Consider the following 24,707-nt stretch of genomic DNA (forward strand, 5'->3'; position numbering starts at 1 on the left):
CCTGTATTCCGATCCGTGCAATAATATTCACAGTGGTATATATTGTCATTTGAAACAAGTTACAGATGCATTGTCCCGTGGGATTATGCCCCCCCCCCCCCCCCCCCCCATGGCGAAATTAATTAGTATCCCCCTCCTCTATCTCTCTATGTCTCTCTCTGCCAGTGCAGACTGTGGGTGACTGTCACTCAAAGCGCTTATGGGCAGCCCAAAACAGCTTGAAATCTTGAAGTGGAAAAATGCTGCTTTAGACTAGAGTACTTGATTAGAAATACAAAACAATGAATTCTTTTGAAAAAAAAACGTACAGATGTGTTCCATAGACTCACAGGAATTGTGTAACATTGCCCAAATAGTGAAAGGAATAGCAAGACACGGGACCTTTCATTTGCAACCACCCTCTACTCTACACGCTGCATATCCCAGCTGTGTTGGATTGTGCTGCTGCCTGTGTGTGGAGAGACTGACACCAAGGACACACGACCAGCAGAACGGCTGCCTCACTGCAGCTCACACCAGCCTGGCTGTCCTCCAGGATCTGTGTGTTCACGTATCTCAGGCTTGTAGAGTGGCTGAAAAAACTGATATTTATAGGGAAGCTTAGTTTTCCTGTTTGGAGCTCCAGAAATATTTTTTTTTATAATTTTTAGAACATAAAATGAGCTCTCCAAGGTGCTGAACCATAACATGCATCCCTTTGACTGACACACCAAAAAACACCCTAACCCACTTCATCTGTAGCTTCAATGATATACAATTGGCATATTAAAACCTTAAAGGGGCACTTCATCAAAAAACAATGGTGATTTATTTTGCACATAATCTCACACACATCCAAAGCTTTAATAATATTTTAAATATTTGTATCCTGTTTTTGTGTATTTTTTTATCTGGTATGTTGTGTCAGATTCAATCACTGAGAGTGGAGAAAATACACCTAATTTCAAAACGATCACTTTATTATAAAGAATATATTTTTATTTATCCAGAAGACTGGATTAATAATTGAGATATCGTATTACATGAACAGCAGGGACCACCTAAAAGAAACTGCATCCTGAACAGATGGTCTGAGCATAGCCCTGAACCATGTCAACTCTAGCCCCACGTCTGGGAATAACCACACCGATTGGGGATTTGTTGCCAAACACAAGCCATACGATTAGGGATGCACCGATCCGACTTTTTCAGTCCCGATACCGATACCTGGGTTTGGGGCCAATACCGATACCGATCCGATACCTATTGTCCAATTTTTCTATCTCCAAAAAAGTAAAAAAAAAAGATTTATCCATGTTTTTTTTTATATTAAAATATATTTAGTTTTTAAGAATCGTAAAGGACCACAAGTGTGTTTTTGATTTGTTGTAAACAAAGACAGAAAATAAACTTCATTCATTCAATTAATAAACTGTATGCCTCACTGTCACTGTGTGGAAGAGACTGGGATCATTCTGTTGTGCAAGGCAACGTCAGGCTTGACGTAAAACATTACTTTCCTAACTTAGTGAAACTAAATGTAACAAATTAACACATAGATATAAATGTACTGGATGGTTATTTCTTATTTATTTATTAATAATAAAATAAAAAAATATCAGATAATTTTCTTTTTAACCCGATCCAGCTATTTTACTGATATCGCCAGCCGATACCAATACCAATATCGGATCGGTGCATCCCTACATACGACATGCCTCAGCATAAGAGGCTCTTACTTTTCAGAGAGATCACATTCATTAAAAAAGAAAGAAGAAAACAGCGTGGCTGTTCTTTCTTCCTTCCATCCATCCGAATATGGCATAGACTAAGAGTAAGCCTACATTAGACATACCCATGCTCTGGTAACGCTTTCATTCCGCCTTCTGGCCTGCAGTGCTGAACCTTACCTGCTCTGCCCTGACCAATTCTGAGTGGTTTCTCCTGCCCCCCGGGGTAATACGGCCTTGAGCTATTGTCCTGTATCTCATCCTGTATACATACGCTTGCAGTAGTTCTATCTATTACTCAATTTCACAATTTTCTTATATACTTTGATTCTACTGTCACCATGTATGTGTAGCAGGGTAGATTATCCCTGCTTCGTGGGAACGGTTGCTGGCAGTCAGGAGGTAGCTGGACACAGTAGAACTCTGTCTGACTGCACCCTCGTCTTTGGGCCTGGGGCGTCGACTGGAGGCTGGTAGTGTGAGTGGATGGGACCCGGGATTTACCAACCTGGTCTGGTACTCTGGTCTTCCTTCCCTGCCGCAGGGCGGTCAGCAGTACTCCCCAACACGCTCCCACTCCTCCCAGTTGCTCCTTAGACCCTCCCACACCTCGTGACTGAATTGTAATCAAATACTCTGAGTTCCCCCCGCAAGCAGTACCCTCCCTCAATGACCCTAGAAACCTTACAATGAAGAGGGAAAGGTGGAATAGGAAAGGGTTAATTATATTAACATTACCCACACCAAAAGGGTTAAGATAGGCTCAATAAAAGACACACACACCGTGCTCCCATTCAGTATGATTATTATTGTATCATTGGCCTAGTTACACAATAGCTACGTCTGGTGATTATTGCACCATGGTTATTGTTACACAATAATTACAGTCTGATAATTATGTAATTACGCCCTAGGCACCAAGTGCTCTCGTTCTACCCAGACTGCCCACGTCTGGGCTAGACACCGTATCAATACCTTCCCTAAGGGTTTACATATACTGCTCTAGTACTCCGTAATATGGGGAAAGAAGGGAGAACATAGGGGAGGAATAAAAGGGTTCACTGAATGGGAAAATACTATTAGGCACACATGTTATCACGCTCAAAGGAAAGGAAAGAAACAAAATGTGAGCCCACAATTACCAAAACAAAAGCCCTATGCTAATGCCGGCATGTAATGTTTGGGGTCTGTAGTTAGCACCGTTAACTTCGCCCGCAGGCCGCACCACACTGTGTAACGTGCAATAGATCCTGGGCACCGAAGCCCTAATGTTACTCTACCAAAATGGCGGCCGCGCCGCTCCACCACCGTCCGGGTGGCAAGATGGCGACGAACGCTCTCGTTGCAGGTGCTAGCAGGCGGGGCTGGAGCAGGGAGGCAGTGTTGGCTGAGAGCGTGTGCTGGGCGATGCCGACCTCTGCTGGTCGGCGCGCACTCCCGTGCTGCAGGCAGCCAGGTGCAGAGCTGATGCAGGACGCCGGGGAAGACAGCTGCTGACGGCCGGAGCAGACTGTTTGTAGGTCCACGCCCGTATCTGGCTCGCACACTATACCGGCACAGTAACTGCTATAACCCGACTAATGTGAACTCAGATATATTATTAGCCGCACGCTACCTATACCACTCACTGTAACTATTATAACTCGAGTACTCCTATGCTAACCCACCGTTGCTCCGGTGGGACTCTCTGATGGTTCCTTCACGGGGCTCCCACGGCACCTCCCGTTTTAGCTGCGACTGTTCACAACAACGATCCAAGCAGCAGAGGCTCTCCTTCCGGCTCTCTCTTCCATATATCTCCTCGCATCTCTCTCTGTCTGCTACTGCCCCCTGCTGGTCCCGCCTGCCAGTCACACAAGGGAAGGATGGTGAATATAATCCAATAGTTATAATCCATATTCCAGCGAGAGCGAAGGAGTCGCTTGTGTCATTGTTCGTGCGAACCTCAGTGAAACTAATTAAAATGTCTTGGTGCAGAAAGGGGAGGCAAAAAGGCAAGTCAGCAGCTCTGAATAATAAACAATATATTCAGGCTGCTACATATGCATATGCTCACTTCATGTATTTATTGCTCCATCTCCGCCCACTACAAACATGGGAACTCTCTAACCCCCCCCCCCCCATCTCTCTGAGTTGTTGTCTCGTAGTGTTGACCAAGGTGGTGGATGTCTCAGGGTCTTGGCCAAGATTGCAGTGACTGTTCTACGTGCACCACGAGGCCATGGATCAGCTTCTTACCGTCTTCTGTCCGTGGTCTGTCAACGTGGTTTAGAGTTCATTGCTGGGTTAAGTACTTCTATTCTATTCACATAATATGCTTACTACATATATCTATTCTATTCACATATATGCTTACCACTTGTATCTAATGCTATGTCCGCCTATCACAATCACGCAAACTGTCTAACGCCTGTCCCCCTGTCTCGGCTGTCTCGGAGTGATGACCGGAGTGTTGGACGTCCTGTGATGATAACCGGGAGGATGCGACCCTCTCTGCGCCGCCCCCTTGCCTCAAATAGATCCGCCATCAGCTCTATTTTTAATCTTTCAAAATGTTCAGTTGCTATTGCATGCACTTATCTGTGTTTCATTACACTTATGAGTGCATGCTTACTAACTGTTTTGCCTGTTTTATTGCAACACTACTATCACCGACATCTAAGAAGGGAGATCCCCCCTTGAACGGCCCTTCTAAGGTTTCTCTACTCTACATTGCCTGTGGTGCATTTTTTTCCTATTGCTAGGTTTTAGTGAGATTTTCCTTACCTTCGCGTGGGGTATGTCTGGCAGTGTTGCATTTATTTTAATTTCTTTTGACTTTTTTAAAGAAGACGTGTCCGGACCATGGGGACATTAACGTGTGTTGTCAGGCCTTACAAATACATTTGATTTGATTTGATTTGATTTCAAGATCAAGGACTTTGATGATAGTTAATTTCTACAGTGCTTCCCTGGCTGAGGCTCAGATGAGTTGATATATGCACGTCAGTCTCTTTCACTGCATTCGCTTATGTGTGTCTGTCTACAATGAGTGCATACTATAAAACAAACTGACACTGCCATCCTCACAATCCTAGCTTGTCTAATCCTAGCATCGTCACAATCAATTTAGGAGATTATACCGGTTATTGTCATAGTCGTGATATAAGCTTATACCGCTTATTATCATAGTCATGATTAGGGCTGCAACAATTATTTAGTTATTTGAGTCTTGGAACTCCATTTCCCTAGTACCTACACACACCAAACTTTCCATATTTCTTCCTATCCAGATCCTGCTTCTAATTACAAAAGGGTTTGTTGATATATCATTCATAGCCAGGTTTATAGTACATTTTATATTTATATTATATATTTATATATTTTTTTATGACAGTAGACAGTATTTCCTGATGTATGGGCTGATAAGACAATCCCTTCTGTGAAAAGTTTATTTTTGAATGTATCAACAAAATTAAACCAAGTTTTTTAATCTGGCATTATCCATGTTGGTGATGCGAGACTTGGCGATATATGCAAATGTGTGCATATTTAATGAGGAAGTGTACGATTTATTACACGTCACAAATAGATCAATACAGTCCGTATTGAGTGATGTTGTGTTTCTTTTTCAAATGTAGCCAAGAGTAAAGACCCTAACACTATCAAAACAGCAGTCAAAGTGTATATTTTCAACACTTCGTTTGTTAAGCAATGATTTAAGTGTTATTAGCTAAATATGAGCTTGTACAAATCTCAGTGCATTGCATCGGATGATTTAGATGTGAGGAAATGATGCCATCATGAAATCGTTGTAGAGCTAAGAAAGAGGAGACCCAGGGCTTTCGATGGACGTCTAAACGTCATAAAACTACACTACCCAGCTCACACCAGCCCCAGACAAAGCCGCAGCTGCTAGATTTGAAAAATAAATATTGGCGTGAAAATCGTGTTTATATCTCACGGGTCAAACAAACCTCGACATTATTGCATATGTCCGGATGGCAAAATTCAGTACTGTATCTACAAAAAAAAACTGTAAATAATCTGCCCTTTGTTCATTTGCTTAGATATTTAGTACACTTGATCTCAAGAAGGTGCTGAATGAGCTCAGTGGCTCTTTTTTCCACTTTTGGTCAATGTTAGCATGGTGTTATTCATAGAATTATGAAAATGGGGAAAAAAACTAATAATAATAATCATTTATATTGTCCTGGTTCATTACAATTTACTCAAACATAGTAACAGACATAATATTTCTGACACTAGGAATACATTCCCTGAGGTCCATAGATGTAGCTAGATACCAATAACGTGCAATGGACCTTATAGAAGTGGAGCAATCTTCCATTTACTTGGGTATGTATTCGTCCGGTGGCCCTAACACCCATAGCCATGAAGTGCATGGAGAAGCTGGTCATAACTCACATAAACAGCATCATCCAAGACTCCCTAGACCCATTGCAGTTAGTGGTACTTGGTGGTACTGCTGGTGGTCCTTAAATATATATATATTTTTTTATTCTAATTTTTATTGAATTTTTTTCTGCAGTCAGGCCACTGAACTTAGAAGCAGGCCAGTGTTTCTAGTTGCGGCGGTGTGGTAGTTAGATAACCTAAGTGGGGAACAACCAGGAGATCACTGTGACAGAGATTAACAGTCATAAATCTTTTATTCAACTTCAGCCCTGATCATAACCATTTTTATTTTTAGATTTTTTTGTAACGTCAGATACAAAATGAAATACTCCCACTTTTCTGAAAAGAGTTGTTGTTAAATCTGACATTACAAAAAACAAAAAATCCATCAAAATCTGTGTTGTTGCTAATCATTGACACATGCCTAGCCTGTAATAATCCCCCCCAGAAAGATTTACTTTGCAAATATTTAACTTTTTGTGTGTTTTTTTTAACAATAATTTGTGATGCCATCACACAAACTGGCATTTAAAGGGTTACAATTTGAAAATGTATTGAATATGTTTTTTGTTGTTGTTTTTTTTACAATAATTTGTGATGCCCATCACAAACGCTGGCATTTAAAGGGTAAACATTAAAAAATTCCTGCACCAGAATGCAGGAAATTAAGTCTTTGTAACAAAATAATTCCTGGTGGGGGACCCCCACTTAGAAAGTGGCCTGACTGGGGCTATATTTCACACTATATTTCCCAGCCTGAATTATTTCCCCAGTCCGGCCCTGCTTATGTGAGTTGTCAATGGACAACAACATGGTTTCTCCGCCATTCGTTGTCTGCCAATCACACCGTAAGGCGTGTTTGAGATCAATATTTCATATTTTCGTCATGGTATTCATATTTCACCCACGGAGTCTTGGCTGATGCTGTCTGAGCCATCAGAACTCTGCAACGCTTCAATACCGCCACCTTACTGTAAATTGTACCTAAATTGTACCTCATCCCATTTCTGCTCTGCACTATATAGTATTGTATATTAGTACATTGCATAGTATATTGTATATTGTATGGTAACTCAGTTACTTCTATTCTGCATCGAACATTGTACATATGTCTATACTGAACACTGTGACCTCTATTTTTACTTCTATTTTACATGCTATACTATTTTATTTCATACTTATCTTGTCTAGCACAGTCTCTGGAGCGTAACAGTAAGAAGCATTTTGTATAAAAGTATTCTGTACTTCTGTATGACAACTATTAAAGAAACTTGAAACTTGAAACTTGGTGGCCGATCGGCGAGTTGCCAAACCGGAAGTGCCCATTGGAGCTCGGCCCGTCCCCTATTTTCGTCCGGCCACTCGTTTATCGTCCCGGGGCTCAATACAGACACCGTGGATATGGATCTTTGCCATAACTCAATAATCAACATGATTTGGACGTGTATTAGTAATATACAAACCGGAAATGGATCGCATCGATCAACATCCCATAATTGGGATCTGTTTGCTCCACTCTCATCGTCCAACGCTACGAGGAGACTGACATGAGTTTCAGCGTTTGTCTTTATCATTTTCGATTCAAACTGCTCTGATCAATATATCACCCATACTACATAAATCATTTAACGTCGGTCATAGAATTATAAACGACCCCCCCCCCCCCCTCCGTTCACCCGCAGATGATCAGTCATGACGTTTAGGACCATGTACAGTTGAAATTTTTAATATAGCATGGATCGGTATCAAACTGCATTTGATAATCTAATATATGCATTTATGCCTATATCTCACGTTCTATGAAATACTGCAGAAAACGATAAAAACATATTTATACTCTGACGGTATTTTTGTATGAATGTGTGAATGAAAAAGTAAAACGTTCCTACATCCTGAACGATAGATAATTGATGTTGAATGGGCCATAGTAATGTCAATTTAGCAATACAATTTAAAAAGTTATAGCCCTGCAAAGAAGGTGAACATCTCCATAGACAAATAGCGCTGGCAGAGGATGGTTTAGGATGATCAAAGTGGTGGCAGAGAATGGGTTAATTTTCTCACTTGCTATGTGAGAATGTTAGTTATTATGTTCTCAATGCCCCTTGCATTGTATGAGTTGTGTGGAAGAGTTTGCTAGTTCTAGTGCTACCCCTTTGTACATTGTGGCTGTGTCTGACAAAAGTTAACAATAAATAATGGTATTAGGAATACATTTGCCTCCTGCGTGAACTGTGCATAGCTGAATAGACTGTATTTTAACGTCGGTCATATGGTGGTACTTGGAGAGCCAGCTACATTCTCAGGTGGTACTTGGTGTAAAAAGGTCGAGAACCACTGCTGTAGACGACGCCATCTCCCTGGCACTACACACTGCCCTGGAACACCTGGACAAGGGAGACACCTACGTCAGACTACTGTTTATTGACTACAGCTCTGCGTTAACACCATCGTGCCTGCCAAACCGGTCCTGAAGCTGAAGGACCTAGGCCTGGACACCCCCACCTGCAACTGGATTATGGACTTTTTAACGGGCAGGCCACAGGTGGTGAGGATTGGTGACAACCTCTCATCCACTCTGATCCTCAACACGGTGCACCCCAAGGCTGCTGCCTTAGCCATCGGCTGTACTCTCTGTTCACATATGACTGTACAGCCACACACAACAGCAACAGAATTCAAGTTTGCAGATGACACTACAGTCATCGGACTGATATATGATGAGACAGAGTACAGAGATGAGCTGGTCCAGCTGACGTGTTGGTGCAAAGACACCTTGCACTGAATGCCAGCAAGACTAATGAGCTCATCGTGGACTTCAGGAGACATCAGAGCAACCATGCTATCAGCCTGGATGTGATACCAGTGGAGGTAGTCAACTGCTTCCGGTTCCTAGGACTCCAGATCTCCGATGACCTAAGGTGGACAACACAGAGGTCATACTCAAGAAGCCCCACCAACGCCTCTACCCCCTGCGGTGCCTCAGGAAGTGTGGCATAAGCATGCAATGGCTTGTGAACTTCTACCCAGGCACCGTAGAGAGCGTACTGACGAGCTGTATCACTGTGTGGTATGGCAACACCACCACTCAGGATAAAAAAGCCATCCAGAGGGTCGTGAGGACGGTGGAAAATATTGAGTGTTCACTGCCGTCCATCGAGGAGATCCATGAGTCCAGTTGTCGGAAAAAAGCCATCTCCATCGTCCAGGACCACAACCACTCAGGACACCAGCTGTTCTCCCCCTGTGATCCGGTCACCGGTACTGCAGCATACGAACTAACACAAACCGGTACAAGAACAGTTTCTACCCACAGGCAGTACGCCTGATGAACAGTTAATCCGCTCATTACTGGACTACAATGCTTAGCCACTTTACTGCACCCTTGTGCATCAATATAATGTGCAATTATCTTAGCTTGTCGAATGTTTACTTATTTTTACTTAATTTTCTTTTAATTATACTTAGTTGTACTTATTTTATTTTATTTTATTTATTTCAGATTGCAATCTGAACAACAACGGGAAAAAAAATATATATACACTGGCTCGGGAAGTAGAGCAGTCGTCCGGTTCCCGGTTTGATTCCCGCTCCTCCCGGGCAGCGTGTCGAAATGTCCTTGAGCAAGACACTTAACCCCTAATTGCTCCCGATGAGCAGGTTGCCACCTTGCATGGTTGCCTCCAACGTCGGTGTGTGGATGTGTGAGTGAATGGGTGAATGTGAGGAACAAAATTGTAAAGTGCTTTGGATAAAAGTGCAATATAGATGCACCATTTACCATTTATATATACTATATATAATAATAATAATATGCCAATGTTATATTATTTGGTACCTTGTTTTTTCAATTCCACATGGCTATGTTCTATGTTCCTAATAGGTATTGTTACAAGTCAATATTGTAGCTGATATTGCTTTCTATAGTTTACATAGTATATCTGACATAACGAAGGGGGATGTAGACTGTGTTGAAGTTGGCATGACAACTGTTACGAAGGATCAGATTAAACCGAATATATATATTTATTACTTGATATATACTGCATAGTATTTGTATATCGTCTGATATCCCTTGTGTATTCTTTGTACATATACACGGAATATCCCTTTTACCTAGTACAGACCATAATATTTCGTTCTCCTATTGGATAGTGATCCACTAGGCGCCACTGCCATACCCCCAATGTCTAGTTCAAAGTCACCGCCAAGGCTTGCCTGGACATGCCCGGTTCTGCGCAAGAATACGAGACAGGAATAAGGCTGGTACTAGATTATTCACCGTACGTATAAATACGTCGCAGGTGGATACAGCAGCACTTAGCCTAAAGTCAAGTTAACCTAGAAACGTGTTACCCTCAAACGTAAAAGCCTTCATCACGAGTCAACGACCAAGTGAAGTGAGCAACCTTGCATCTAAATAGAGCACTTATAACCGCGTGCGAATAGGACAGTAAAAGTGTCAGAGCTTAGTGGAATAACGTCAAGTTCGACCTAGTTAATGTGAAGTACCGCGCACCGGAGAATCTACACCGGTGAATGCAGAGCCCTTTCCAGCTGGATTATTGCTTTGGTCCTGTGGCTGTTGGAGCGGAGGAGAATCGTCTACACCCACTACTGTGTGGGATTTACCCGTGAGGAACATCACTCGAGCCCGTCTCTAAGAGAGGCTGGCCGGCTTTCACCTATGCTGCACGCATACTTGGATTACAGCTGCTGCTTTCGTCTGCCGATCAAGGGAGTAATGTACCGACTCCCGTAGCTGGAGCTTATTGATTCCCCGTTGATCCAGAGTTTGCATTCGAACATTTCCCCCTCCTGCTGGCCTACAACCGGAGGGACCCTACTAGTATCTCCCGCTGCCCTACTAGTGTACCATAGATATAATTCCTATTGATACAGGTGGTATTTATTATCTCCTGCGTACTATTCTAATGGACTTACGCTCTTGACTTACTCACGCACATTCTTCGCCTTACAAGCGCGACTCTAAGTAAAGTAATGTAATCTACTATTATTGCTGCTAATAAATATTATTCTAACCAAGATTTGTATGGAACCGTGTCATTGTGGAGGTGTTCATATCATATACCTGTGTACTGTATGGCCAGTAGTAATGTACATAAGACAGTAGTGGTTTAATGATACCATACTTATTTAATACAGTCAGGGAATTGTACCCCTCAGTTACAATTGGTCCTTCGAGCCGGAGGGTAATTAGCGTAATATTAATATAATATTAATATTAACATGGCCGATGATGAACACTCCACAAACGGTTCTCCTAAGCTAGATCGCCCGGAGCCACCTCCCTATCTAGAGGCATACGCTGTCAGTCTAATACCTAGCTTTATAAAGAAGTTAAATGCGGATAAAATAAATAAAGCGGATAGTCAAAGTATGTCAAACCCTACCGACCAGGCGACCCCGCCAGTAGAGACCCTAGTGGGTTCTAACGTAACTGACCAAGCTCCCGGGGGGGACCAGGAGGGACCTGACATGACTTTACCCCCCGCCGACGCCAACGAGGTAGTCCCCGGAGAGCTCCAGGATAAAGAAAGCCCTCCAGGGACGGAACCCGACCCACTACCAGAAGAGACGCACACCCAGGAGATGGACCTCCTCGGAGCGCGACAGGAGAACGGATCTCCAACGAGCACTGCCAGAAGCCGATCACCTCCGCCTGTGTCTTCCCCCAGCGAAGCGGACAAGATGCTGGCGCAGGCACTCATCGCCACCCTGGCAGCCTCCACCGAGCGCGAACGAGCTGCAGACCAACGAGAGCGCCTTCACGCGCAACTCCAAGCGCAAGCCCTCAGTGAACGCAAACATTCTGCAACCGAGCGAGAGCGCTTCCAGGCGCAACAAAGGAGTGAAGACGACCGCATAAGACTGGAGACCAGACGCCTTCAGACAGAAGAGAACATTGAAAGAAGCCGCGCCGATGCACAGTGCGCCGCCGCCAATGCACAGCGCGACGCCGCCCATGCCAGCGCCAATGCGCAGCGCGACGCCGCCAATGCCCAGCGCGAAGCAGTGCGCGACGCCGCCCATGCCCAGCGCGAGGCAGAGCGCGACCGGCTGCAAGCGCAGCTGATGGACAAATTGATTGCCATGTCGACACCCCCTCTCTCCGCACGGAGCTCCCGGAGATCGTCACGACAAGGGTCTAGGACACATTCCCCTACCCGACCAAGCGACCCGGGACCCCGCCAACAGGAGGATCCTGTCCACGTCTCCGAACCCCCTCCCCGGCTGGTCCATACGAGACCCAGCAACCGAGAAGAATCGGACCACGCCGAGAGACTGAACAGAAGACTCCAGGACCTAGCAGAGGAAGAGGAAGAGGAAGAGGAGGAATGTCAAGCCGACCAGCAGCAACGTACTCTGGACCAGGAGGCCCAGTACAGCCCCGACCAGCAGCAACGTACTCTGGACCAGGAGGTCCAGTACAGCCCAGACGTCAGCCCCGAGGCACTGCGCTACAAACCCCCGACTCAACTCACGGGTGAGTTTGACGCACCGTCAGCACCGAGGAACAGCACCTGGGTACCCGACCTTCGGTACCCACCAAGTACCAGCCCAAGACGACACGCACGGGGAGACTCGCCCAGGAGGCCTCTCCCCCAACGCTCACCGATGTGCCAGCCATCCATGGCATCGTACCTTGGCACACCGACGTTCCCGGACTTCACACACGAGAACAGAGCACAGTACACAGAGCTACGAATGTGCTTAGAGACAATGATGTCCGATGTACCGGATGAAACGTACAAGTATGCTATCCTACTCAAGCACCTGAAGGTGCCCAGAGCGCACAATATAGCGCTGGCATATTCCAACGCTACTACCCCATACACCGCGGCTCTAGTAGCCCTCGACCAATGTTATGGACGCATATGGGACTACGTGATACAGGAGATAAGAGACATTGACCGTCTCCCCCCAGCCAGAGACAACAGAGCATTGGATGACCTCTCTATCAAGGTACAGTCCCTGGTAGGGATGCTGGGGTCCCAAAAGGAAAAAGGGATATACGAACTGTACGCTAACTCTAATGTAGAGAGAATATTAGAGAAGCTCCCTCCCGCCCGACAAGAGCGTTTTCGGCGGCAGAGAGACCACGTGACCCCAACGGCCCAGAGGCATCCCTCCTAGACCTGTCTGAGTTCCTCGCCAGGGAGGTCAGCAGCTTACGACTGGACACGTTCGTATGGAGTGGACCAAGCCCAAGACCAGGACCTCGGGGATTAAATGATAACTGCCGGTCGGTGACCGTTATGCACCAAGCCGAATCAGTACCGCAGCACAAGAACCACGACACCCCCTCAACGAAAGAGGAGTGGAAGATTGAATGCCAGTACTGTGAAGGGGAACATCGGCTGTATCAATGCGACGATTTCAAGAAGCTGACCACGGATGAGGTGAGTCAGTGGATCAAGGACCACCGCCGCTGCTTCCGCTGCGCGCACAGCCACATGGCAGCTGAGTGCCGCTTGAAGAAGAAGTGCGGCAGGTGCGCCGGCGCCCACTTGGAGGTCCTGCATGACATCAACAGGCGTCAGCCAGGACAACAGAGTGGGCCCGTCGCGGTAATGTACCATGCCGAGGCGGTGGCACCAGTACCGAAGAGCCACCAGACCGCCCCCTAATGTACCTACTGCGACGGCGGACACTGGATGGCACAGTGCGCCGAATATAAGACACTGAACCCCGCCCAAGTTGAACAGTGGCGTGAGACGGCCCAGGCGGGCGCCGCTTACCGCGCAGCACGGTGCGGGGCCCTCCAGAAGACCCAAAGCAACCGACCAACAGGAGTGCTCCACATTGACCAGCATAGCGGGACCCCCCGAGTGCTCATCAAAGTGGTCAGAGTGCTCCTGAGCTACGAGGACAAGGTCCTGGACACTTACGCCGTCCTGGACGATGGGTCTGAAAAGACTCTCCTCCTCGCTTCCGCCGCAGCCCAGCTGGGCCTGCGGGGTGCCAAAGGTACCATGACAATACGCACCATCAGAAGGGACCAGAAGACCATAAAAGGTGAAAAGGTCTCCTTCAAGATAGCAGCGGTGGACCAGCCCGAGAAGCAGTATAGTATAACCAACGTCTTCACCAGCCACGACATAGGCCTATCACAGTACACCTACCCCATCCCACAGCTGATGGCTAAGTATGTGCACCTACGTCAACTACCTATACCGCTTATCGACGGCGCCACACCGACCCTGCTCATCGGCTACGACCACGCGGACCTCATTCTCCCAATTGAGGCAGCCCACATCGGACCCAAAGGATGCCCAGTCGCGGTTCAGACCCGACTGGGGTGGACTCTCCAGGGCCCCCTCTACGGACTTGACAGTCAACCCACGTCTACACGCTGCCTACACACAAAGGCGAGCGACACCGGCCACTCCCTCGTACAGCCCGTTGAGAGGCTATTGACATTAAGCGAGAGGCCTGTGAGAGAACCGTGGGCACAAGAGGGAGTTCTGAACTCCACCCCCCTCAGCTGCACTCCAGACGTAGCTGACCTCGAACCTAGCACCCCAAGCGACACCTTGACGGGGCGGCGGCCCCTCCTCAGACGGGGTACAGAGCAAACAAGAGAAACAGACGGAGGAGGAGGAGGCACAGCCAAGCACAGATCAAAGCAGTCTCAGGCCCGCTTCCTCCTAAGCCCCCCTTCATCCCGTCCAGTCGTCATGATCATAGACCAGTCACTACCCCGAGCTGCGTGGCCGGCCGGCCGCGTAAGCAAAGTGATCACTGGTGCCGACGGAAAGGTCAGAGCGGCAGAAGTGCTCGTCCAGGGGCGGACATACACCCGACCCGTGGCGAGGCTGATAGAGTTGCCAAGGCTCCCCGACTCTCCTAATGACGACCATGACCTACTGACTTTGTGAACTGCCCTACCCTCACAACGGACATTGAGTAGTGGACAGTGCAGTTAATCTGTCTCTGCTTATCTAATTAGGTGCAGACTAATTAGGAGGCGGCTGTTACGAAGGATCAGATTAAACCGAATATATATATTTATTACTTGATATATATTGCATAGTATTTGTATATCGTCTGATATCCCTTGTGTATTCTTTGTACATATACACGGAATATCCCTTTTACCTAGTACAGACCATAATATTTCGTTCTCCTATTGGATAGCGATCCACTAGGCGCCACTGCCATACCCCCAATGTCTAGTTCAAAGTCACCGCCAAGGCTTGCCTGGACATGCCCGGTTCTGCGCAAGAATACGAGACAGGAATAAGGCTGTTACTAGATTATTCACCGTACGTATAAATACGTTGCAGGTGGATACAGCAGCACTTAGCCTAAAGTCAAGTTAACCTAGAAACGTGTTACCCTCAAACGTAAAAGCCTTCATCACGAGTCAACGACCAAGTGAAGTGAGCAACCTTGCATCTAAATAGAGCACTTATAACCGCGTGCGAATAGGACAGTAAAAGTGTCAGAGCTTAGTGGAATAACGTCAAGTTCGACCTAGTTAATGTGAAGTACCGCGCACCGGAGAATCTACACCGGTGAATGCAGAGCCCTTTCCAGCTGGATTATTGCTTTGGTCCTGTGGCTGTTGGAGCGGAGGAGAATCGTCTACACCCACTACTGTGTGGGATTTACCCGTGAGGAACATCACTCGAGCCCGTCTCTAAGAGAGGCTGGCCGGCTTTCACCTATGCTGCATGCATACTTGGATTACAGCTGCTGCTTTCGTCTGCCGATCAAGGGAGTAATGTACCGACTCCCGTAGCTGGAGCTTATTGATTTCCCGTTGATCCAGAGTTTGCATTCGAACATTTCCCCCCCTTGCTGGCCTACAACCGGAGGGACCCTACTAGTATCTCCCGCTGCCCTACTAGTGTACCATAGATATAATTCCTATTGATACAGGTGGTATTTATTATCTCCTGCGTACTATTCTAATGGACTTACGCTCTTGACTTACTCACGCACATTCTTCGCCTTACAAGCGCGACTCTAAGTAAAGTAATGTAATCTACTATTATTGCTGCTAATAAATATTATTCTAACCAAGATTTGTGTGGAACCGTGTCATTGTGGAGGTGTTCATATCATATACCTGTGTACTGTATGGCCAGTAGTAATGTACATAAGACAGTAGTGGTTTAATGATACCATACTTATTTAATACAGTCAGGGAATTGTACCCCTCAGTTACAACAACCATCTCCCCACAATAGAGGACGCTCACATGCTAGGGCATTCTGGGTGGAACATGTTTGTTGACTGGAGCTAGCCTAACATGCTAATAAAAAATACCTCACTGCTACACATTGAGCATCAGTACATTATTGCACACACGCATAACATTTTGTGCTGGAACTATTTTATGTCACTCTGAAACTTACCCTTGAAGGAGTTTATTCACTTACCAAATATGGAGTAGACTACAGCCACTACTATGTCCGCTGACACCGGTATGTTGGAACTGAATTCAATGTCGTCAACAAACTCCTCCATCTGAAACAGAATGAGGACTTTCTGTCATGAGCAGCGGGACTTGGTTGCAGATTACATTTGCTTTGAAAGCTCCACTATATAGTTTTGCAAAGAAAGAATAACCTCTGGAATAATTAGTTGCAAATGCTTCAAGCACGTTTCCTATCTCAACGCAAATCCAAGAAATTACTTAGAACATTAAATGTTCTATACATTGTATACAACATTAAACTTAGAAGATGCTTCTTTGTATTGTAAATGTGGTGGGAGGGTCAAACTGGCTATTTCATACAACGTTCCAGGGATCCACCTTTCCTCTTGGGACACTTTATTAATTAAGTTCTAAAGATATACTATTTGGAATTTTCAGAGGTTCAAGTTTCTATCCCAAAACTACATAGTACAATTCTTAAAATATCAATGTATGTCTATGGAGATTGGAGACTGTAATGAGCTAAAGTAGTGGGGTTATATTCAGAGGTGGGACCAAGTCATAGTTTTGGTCTCAAGTCTTGAGCCCCAAGTAAAGTCACAAGTCAAGACAAGCAAGTCTCAAGTTAGTGATCAGGTCTAAGTCAAGTCAGACATCGTAAACAAGACGTGGAATAAGTGTACCGCAGCACATTTTCTCGCCACCTCACAGTTTACCCTGTGCTGCTCCTGAATCTGGCCCTCGGTTACGACTACTTGGACACAAAACGAATGTAAAGTAACCTTTTTTTTTCTGTAAAGCATTTAAACATACTCCATAGTGCACCCAAAGCCAATGAAAGGATAAGACAGTCTATCAGGGTCAATGTCAGTGTTTATGTCATAATTTTGTACCCAAATTATTGTTGAATCCTTCACTTGGCGCTCCAGCGGTTACATCCTGGTACTCTGACAGAGAACAGGTCCAGCACAAAGGACTAAACAATGATTTGACTTTAAGATTATGACGGAAACACTCAAATCCTCCCAAATACTGTTATTTTTAACTCACAACTGCCTCAATAGCCTGTCATTTGATGATAGTCTGAGTCATGATGTTTGTCCGAGGGAAGCAACAGTTGTGATTGTAGGATCAAAAAGGAGGGCTGGGTTTGAGATCAATTCATAGTATTCTCACTACATATCATGTATTTCCTACCAATAAGGCCATCAACACAGCTCATTGAACACAGATCATCTGTTATTGGATTGTACTGTGTGGTAGATTCCCAAGCAAATTGTATACATGTACAGGAGATGTCGTCCGCCAGGCAGCGTTGGTGAACATGGTAACGCATTGCAACATACATTCTAGTCCACAAAGGTCTCCACCTTTTGCCTGCAGAGGCGGAGGGGAGGGGAGATAAGTTTGGATTAGCACATAGTGACAACATAGTGACACATAGAACACAACAACAGGCCGAAACTCACTGACAATAAGACTATAGAAATGGCTTGTTGACCATATCCACTCAACACAAAGGAATGGCCGGTGACACCCAACCCCGATATTTACAGAAGACTTTTGGCTGGCTGAAACAATGGGGTGACACCAGACCCTTAAGCCTTATCGTGATTCACTTCCCCCCAACTGCCAATTGCCAATGGCAGCTGTTAAATTACAGTTGAGTAAGACGTTGCCTCCAGCAAAAACATACCTTACAAGGACCTTCCGGTATATGCCTACTCAAAAAGGCAGTTACCTACAGTCAGCCAATCAAAAGTGTGGGTAGGCTAAAAACGCCCACAAACACTGGTTCTCCAATTGGAAGCTCTCTCGCTCATAGAAAGGTCCGCCCTTCATGACGTAAAGTCTGGCGTATTCTAGAGGGGGGAGTTTAGTCTTTAAAGGAAGCTGTTCAGAGCGAGAGAGAAACACAGAACACAAAACAACACGGAGCAACACACTCTACACATTCCCCCTACTGGACGAAAAGACGGGCGACACATTGAGACGAACACCATCGAAACAACGAGACGGAGCCGAGCGAGATGCTTTTTAGTTTAAAGTGAATTTTTAGTCTGATTTCTACTGATCCCTCGGCATAGAGAGTGCAACCAGGAGAAATCATTGCATTGTTCTTTCATTAGTGCAAATCTTTTGTTTGTAATTGACTTTGGGATCTCATTAAAACCGGATTCTTACCTTAAATCTTCTCGCTGACTCGTTCTTCAAACCGCCGTCTTTTTGCTGAGTGCCTTGTAAACCATTTCCTGGTTTTTTAAAGTACAATAGGGCTTTTAAGGAATAAGACACAACGCAGAGATTAGAAGATTAGATTCTGATTATTCAGAATAGAATAGCCCTGTTGGTGACTTCAACTGTAATCAACTGCTGTTTGCCTACCAAGATGTATGCGATGATGAGCCAATCGAAAGCTATGAATGAACAGAGTCATCTACAGTCATAGCAGTTTTTATGAGCGTATACAGTATACATTACAGATTAGGGGATAGGACACAGCCCGAGGAAATCCAGTGGTTTACACATTAACTTTTGTGTATGTGTGTTTTAAGTAGGGCTAATTAAATTAGTAATGCATGCTAATTAAGTGAGTAGAAGACAGGAGAACTGTTTCAGCTGAGTTGTCACATTTCACAACTGTATATACATCAAAACTACTCAAAACATGTTTTTCTTTGTCTGAAGGTTTCATTTCAGATAGCAAACTGCATTATCACCAAACATTAATAAACACATTTTGTAACATCTGTTATTATATTGTATCAGAGCCTGATCAGGCAATTATGTACTTTAATTATTAACCTAGTAGTAATGATTCCACTGCCAAGAATTCTCCACTGCCAACAGTTTTACATTCTCACTTTCTTTTCATTCTCTTGCTCTCCCGCCTTCACTACATAATGTTCATTATCTCTCTCTCCCTCTTTCTCCTCTCTCTCTCTCTCTCTCTCTCTCTCTCTCTCTCTCTCTCTCTCTCTCTCTCTCTCTTCATGTAAGTGTACACGTCAGCATTGCAGTCAATAAATCCATTCACAAATTGAAGACACAAATATGTAAAGAAGAAAGATGAGGATATCAGCGGGAACTTGAATGGCATTCTAACTGAAACCTCAAGCTGTGTCTACACTGGACTGATAGGAATGAATATCCTTTGCTGCAATAATGACTCAAAACCAGCCTTCACTTTTTCCACATGAATAACCTTTTTTTCAAAAGCTGTATTGCATAACCAAGGTATGTAAATTCCAGATGAGGTCGAAACCTGAAAGGAACGTGTAATGATGCTAGGAGGTGTCACAGCGCAATTATACCGTTCCTCCAAATGATCAGAATAATGACCTCAGAATAAGGCTGGACGGTATGGTCTAAAATTTATATCACGGTGTAATTTGAAGCATAGACGGTAACGGTATACATCACAGTATATTCATTTATCTTAAAATGTCTATATACAGTAAATGCTTCTGAAGGGGTAAAACACTGGCAGCTATTACTGTACTCTGGTATTACTAGGTCATATTTCACATAGTACAGAGGTATTTTAAGAACATTTATTGTGCAAAACTGCAATAGAAAAATGCAAAACCTTTTAGTTACTTCCATCTCTAGACTAGGCTAGTCTACCAGTCACAAGGTATGAAGGTATAGTCAAAATCCATACCGTAGCGCAAATTCATACCGTTTATAGTACCGTATACCGTTTATATCGTCCACCCCTACCTCAGAATATGGTAGATGAGTAGATAAGTCTAGTTTATTCTCACATCTGAAGATAATTCAAATATGCCCCTTATCTCGTGGAGAGTTATAATGATGCACAAGACTGTACAATAATGTGGCATTAGGCTGACTGGTCACTTGATTGACCACAAGACAGACAGCCACTGTCCCTTTGGAAGTGTTTGCATTCTGCTTCAGCAATCAGAATCAGATTTAGCAGGCTGGTCAATGTCGGCTGACATGAATCAACGAATACACTGGGGAGCAGTAAGCCAGCTGAAGAATAAGGGGTAATAAGGTCATTACAAACTCTGCAAATTGAAGTGTATTGTTGTTTACAACCAAGCTTGCAACCAGTCACATAACCCACCCCCTAGAAACGTACTGGTAGTATGTTTAACAATTTAGACAATTAATCAGGACAAACTGGAATAAGAGAAGAAGAAAAAGACCAAGAACTTGAAGAACCAAGTAGAAGATGGAGAATATGTTTGCAATAGTCTTAATTAGGGATGCCCCGATCACGTTTTTTGCCACCGATACCGATCACCGATCGTCGTGAGCCATATCGGCCGATACCAATCCGATACCGATAGTTTTTGATTAAAAAAAATTAAAAATTATGTATTCTAGTCTGTACGTGTCTTCCCAGCTGTGGCCTATTGTAATTAGTATCCATATTTATGCCTGCCTGCCCTGTGTTTCCCTGTGGCATCATTGTTCTGTTCACCACGTGCACTGCCTACCTCGTCTGCGTGAAGCTCCCTGTTTACCTTGTTCCCCATATCCTGCATTCCCAGTCACTCGCTACTCTGTCGTGCTCCCCGTTATCCTGCCTGTACCCTGTATGTTCTTATCCTGCCGTTCGCGGATTTATTCCTGTGCCATGTCTAGTAAGTGTATGTTAGTGTTCACGTTTTGATGCTCTTTTGGTTCGTGCTCAGTTCGGTTTCTGGTCAGGTTTTATTTATAGTCTGTGTCGCGGTTTCCCCCGAGCCAGCTCGGCTGCGCCGCTACTTCCTTGTGCCTTGTAACATGCCTTTGTTTACTGCTGCTCAGTAAAGCCTTTTCATTGTACTTTACTCCGTCGACTCTGCCTCGTCTCTCTGCTCGCTCACTGTCTGCATTTGGGTTCTACACACTACCACCACCACCATGCCAGATCGCAACAGGTTAACCTTCTGTAGTGTGGTAGTGAAAGGGTTAACCCTTTGTCATGCGGCAGTGAAAAGGGTTAACCTTCTGTATTGTCGTGGTGAAAGGGTTAACCGTTCGATAGTGTGGCAGTGAAAGGGTTAAGAGATCATTCACGACTGTAGCAGTACAATTGGATGAGTTGCATTATCAAGTGCACCGTTGTGGTTCATGAACGGAGACGTTCCAGTGGTGAGTGAGCAGGGACAGCAGTAACCAGATGGGTGGGGCTTTGGTGTAGGCATCTCTCTCTGCCCTTATTTCCTGTAGCTGTTCCCTAGTTTTCAATATTCTCATTGCTGTTCCCTCAGCATTTTGCCTGTAACTCTAATATTCTTGTTTCTGTTCCCTCAGTATTTTGCCTGTAACTCTAATATTCTTGTTGCCGTTCCCTCAGCATTTTGTTGCGTCCCCTATGCCTTCAGAAGATCATACCCCAGCCTACTCCAGCCCCCAGCTCACAATTCTTAGAAAGTGTTCTATTTTCGTACGTAAGCACAGAATTTTGAATGTGTGTATGCACAGAAATATTGGGATTTATCAACTGTGCGTACACGGGTCCTACGCACACTCTGTGTTGATAAATACCTCTTTGTTCTACCGTCAATGCTCGTGCATGATTATCCATATATGGTAATGAAACACCCCCCATGGGATGTGAAATAATGGACTGACCCGAGCGAACTCTGAGAAACTCCACGAGAGATTGTTCACTGAGGCGCTGTCGAACTAAGAAGACACAACCCGTGTTATGGGTTAAATAAAAGGCTGGCGGACTTGTACATGGTAATATCAGATATCAACGGCTCCCTAAGACCATTGCTGCAATTCTGCCTGGACAGCTCGAAATACTAATAAAGACTGTTCGTTAACCACTTTTTGGCGTTGGTGTGTCATTATAACCATGCTGGAATATGAATGCCTTTATTTGTTTTGTTCGATTGGCTACCGGGTATAATATGATTTGTACTAGAGGCATACAATCTATTTTGTTGTCGGTATTAGGTAGCCTATATGAATTACATATAATAGCAGCCATAGCCTACATTATGCAACAGTAACTTGCGCATATATAATAACACATGGCACAGCCCTGCAAAGCCTGCATACAGTAAACTAACTTGATCATTAATCTAGCTGTTGTATCTTTACGCTTATGAAAACATTAAATAATATGTATAGGCTATAGGCCGTCGCTTTGCATTAATAGCCTATATTCTCAAATGCCATTTAATGGCTATCCGACTCCTCGCTATCCTCGTGGACGGACCAGTATACCTTATATCATATCATATTCATATCATAGTTTACTCTATCAGCCTACCCAGCATGTAATACGTTCTTTGTTAGAACTCAACTCGTTATTGTTTTGCGCATAGATTGCAGAAGTGTGGGAACGTTTTGATTTATGTTTGAAAGGCTTTGACATTGTGGGACGGGGTGGGTGGAGTTTCGAAGTTATGTAAGCAGAATACAAGTCATATAACCCACACAATATCGATATATCCAGAGCATGTATGCTTTTCATTCATTTAAGACACATTTATTGCAAGGGTTTTGTAATACACATAAACTCAACAAATAACCTCTGTTCTCGTTGCAATGCGTTTTTAATTCTTTCTTTATACAGTAGTGTAAGATCCTGATCAAACTGGCCAGTATCACGTCTTCGTCTGTTTGGCTCTCCATCCAATTCCTCTGCGTTGTGTACTTTTAATGGTCCTGACGTCTCCGATACCGGTTGATAAGATCCTTATCTCCCCCGTTAGTGCAATCCATAAACCATAATAATTCTCCACCTCTGTAAGAATTCGACACTTCGACACCGTGAGATACCTTATGAGGAAAAGCATTGTTTTATTGCTATAAACAGAACCTCATAATCAGATGTTGTCAGATGTTATCAAATTGTATCGTCCTTGAAGAGTCTATTCTAATGATCTTTCGGTGTGTTCATCTATCGTCCTTTTGTTATTCAGTCCAATAGTGTTCAGGCCTGTTCGTTAGCCTGAACCCTCCTCGTGTTAGCCGAAGCTAATGATGTCGTGGCATTTCCCCCCCCCCCCCCCCTCTCTCGTGATAAGAGGAGAGAGAGTCCTCTGTGTGATCTCAGTCCTACTCGCTCTCGGTCAGATTCTAGTCTGCCTTACACCCGGAAACACCGTTCGACTCATAGATGTTCGTCGTCGCAACGACGGCCCCGCCTTCTGGTTGTCATGCGACGTGTTGTCATGACAACTGCGTTAATAACCTTTACACACATTAAACGTTTCATTCACTGTGAACCGCTCTCCCTCGCTCTGGGAGACACTCCGTCTTATCTCAGATGTTCTTCCAAGGAATGTCAACAAACACCCTCGCTGGCAGTGTATTCAATCCACTGGTCACCGTTCTGAACCAACCTCTGCTAAGCCAAACACATTTCTGCCCTCTCTGACCTGGCACCGTTAGATGCTACCATCTTTCCCCAATCTATACATCACATACATTGAAAAAGCACCCCAAATCCCTCATTCCCCCCTTAATCAACCTTCAGAATCATAAATCATTATTTGGTTTTTTTAATTAATTATGCCAAAAATAGCCTGTGGTTGAAGCAAACCAACCCCATCTCTCGTGCACAAGAAACGAAGACGGCCCACGGTCAACCCAGTGATCTTGCTGCCTGATGTCTGTTTGCGCCCCCCTTCGTGCACAAAGGGAGCCGAAACCGACCACCAAAACCAACAACATCCAACGACTCATCACAATTGGAGCTCCTCTGTCTGCTCCCAATAATTCTATCCTGTTGTTTTACTGTTTTCCCTCTTATCAACCTTCTATATATATATATATCCTTCTATACATATATCTTCTATATGAATCCTCCATTTATATCTCATACTCCTAATCAATGAACACAGGACTTCTCGCTGTTGTCTCGTCTCTCGAACTCCTGATTGACTCTGAAAGGAAGTCCCTGTTTGTCCATGATTCACCGCCCGTGCTCTGTTGTTTCAAAACGCTCTCTAAACAGCGTCTCCGCAGGGAAACCCCCTCCGATGTCCGCCTCGTTCTCCCCTGGGCAAACACCGCCTGCGACCGCTGGACTCCGCCTCGTCGGCCGTCTCCGCCCCGTCGGTCATCTCTGCCCTGTCGGTCATCTTGGTTGAGGCTCATCTCCACCGCCGTCGGCCCTCTCCAGACTCTGAAAGCAGAAACACCACGCCGGCAGTTTTTCTGTACACTCGACCCTGTGTTTTCTATTAGTCTACTGTGGCTTTGGGCCTGCA

General features: G+C 44.8%; 1 protein-coding gene across 1 annotated transcript in view; it reads right to left on the minus strand.

The window, feature by feature from the left end:
- Positions 1-16,607, minus strand: part of LOC311239361 (opsin-5-like) — a gene marked incomplete at both ends in the record, with an annotated part of 40,000 nt that extends 23,393 nt beyond the window's left edge. Inside the window, one exon of the mRNA XM_084327667.1 lies at positions 16,520-16,607. Coding sequence (XP_084183793.1) covers positions 16,520-16,607 — 88 coding nt within the window. The remainder of the gene's footprint in view (positions 1-16,519) is intronic.
- Positions 16,608-24,707: the final 8,100 nt, after the last annotated feature.

Source organism: Notolepis coatsorum (assembly GCF_963971535.1).
Source record: "Notolepis coatsorum genome assembly, chromosome: 13".
In the NCBI taxonomy this organism is placed as follows: Eukaryota; Metazoa; Chordata; class Actinopteri; order Aulopiformes; family Paralepididae; genus Notolepis; species Notolepis coatsorum.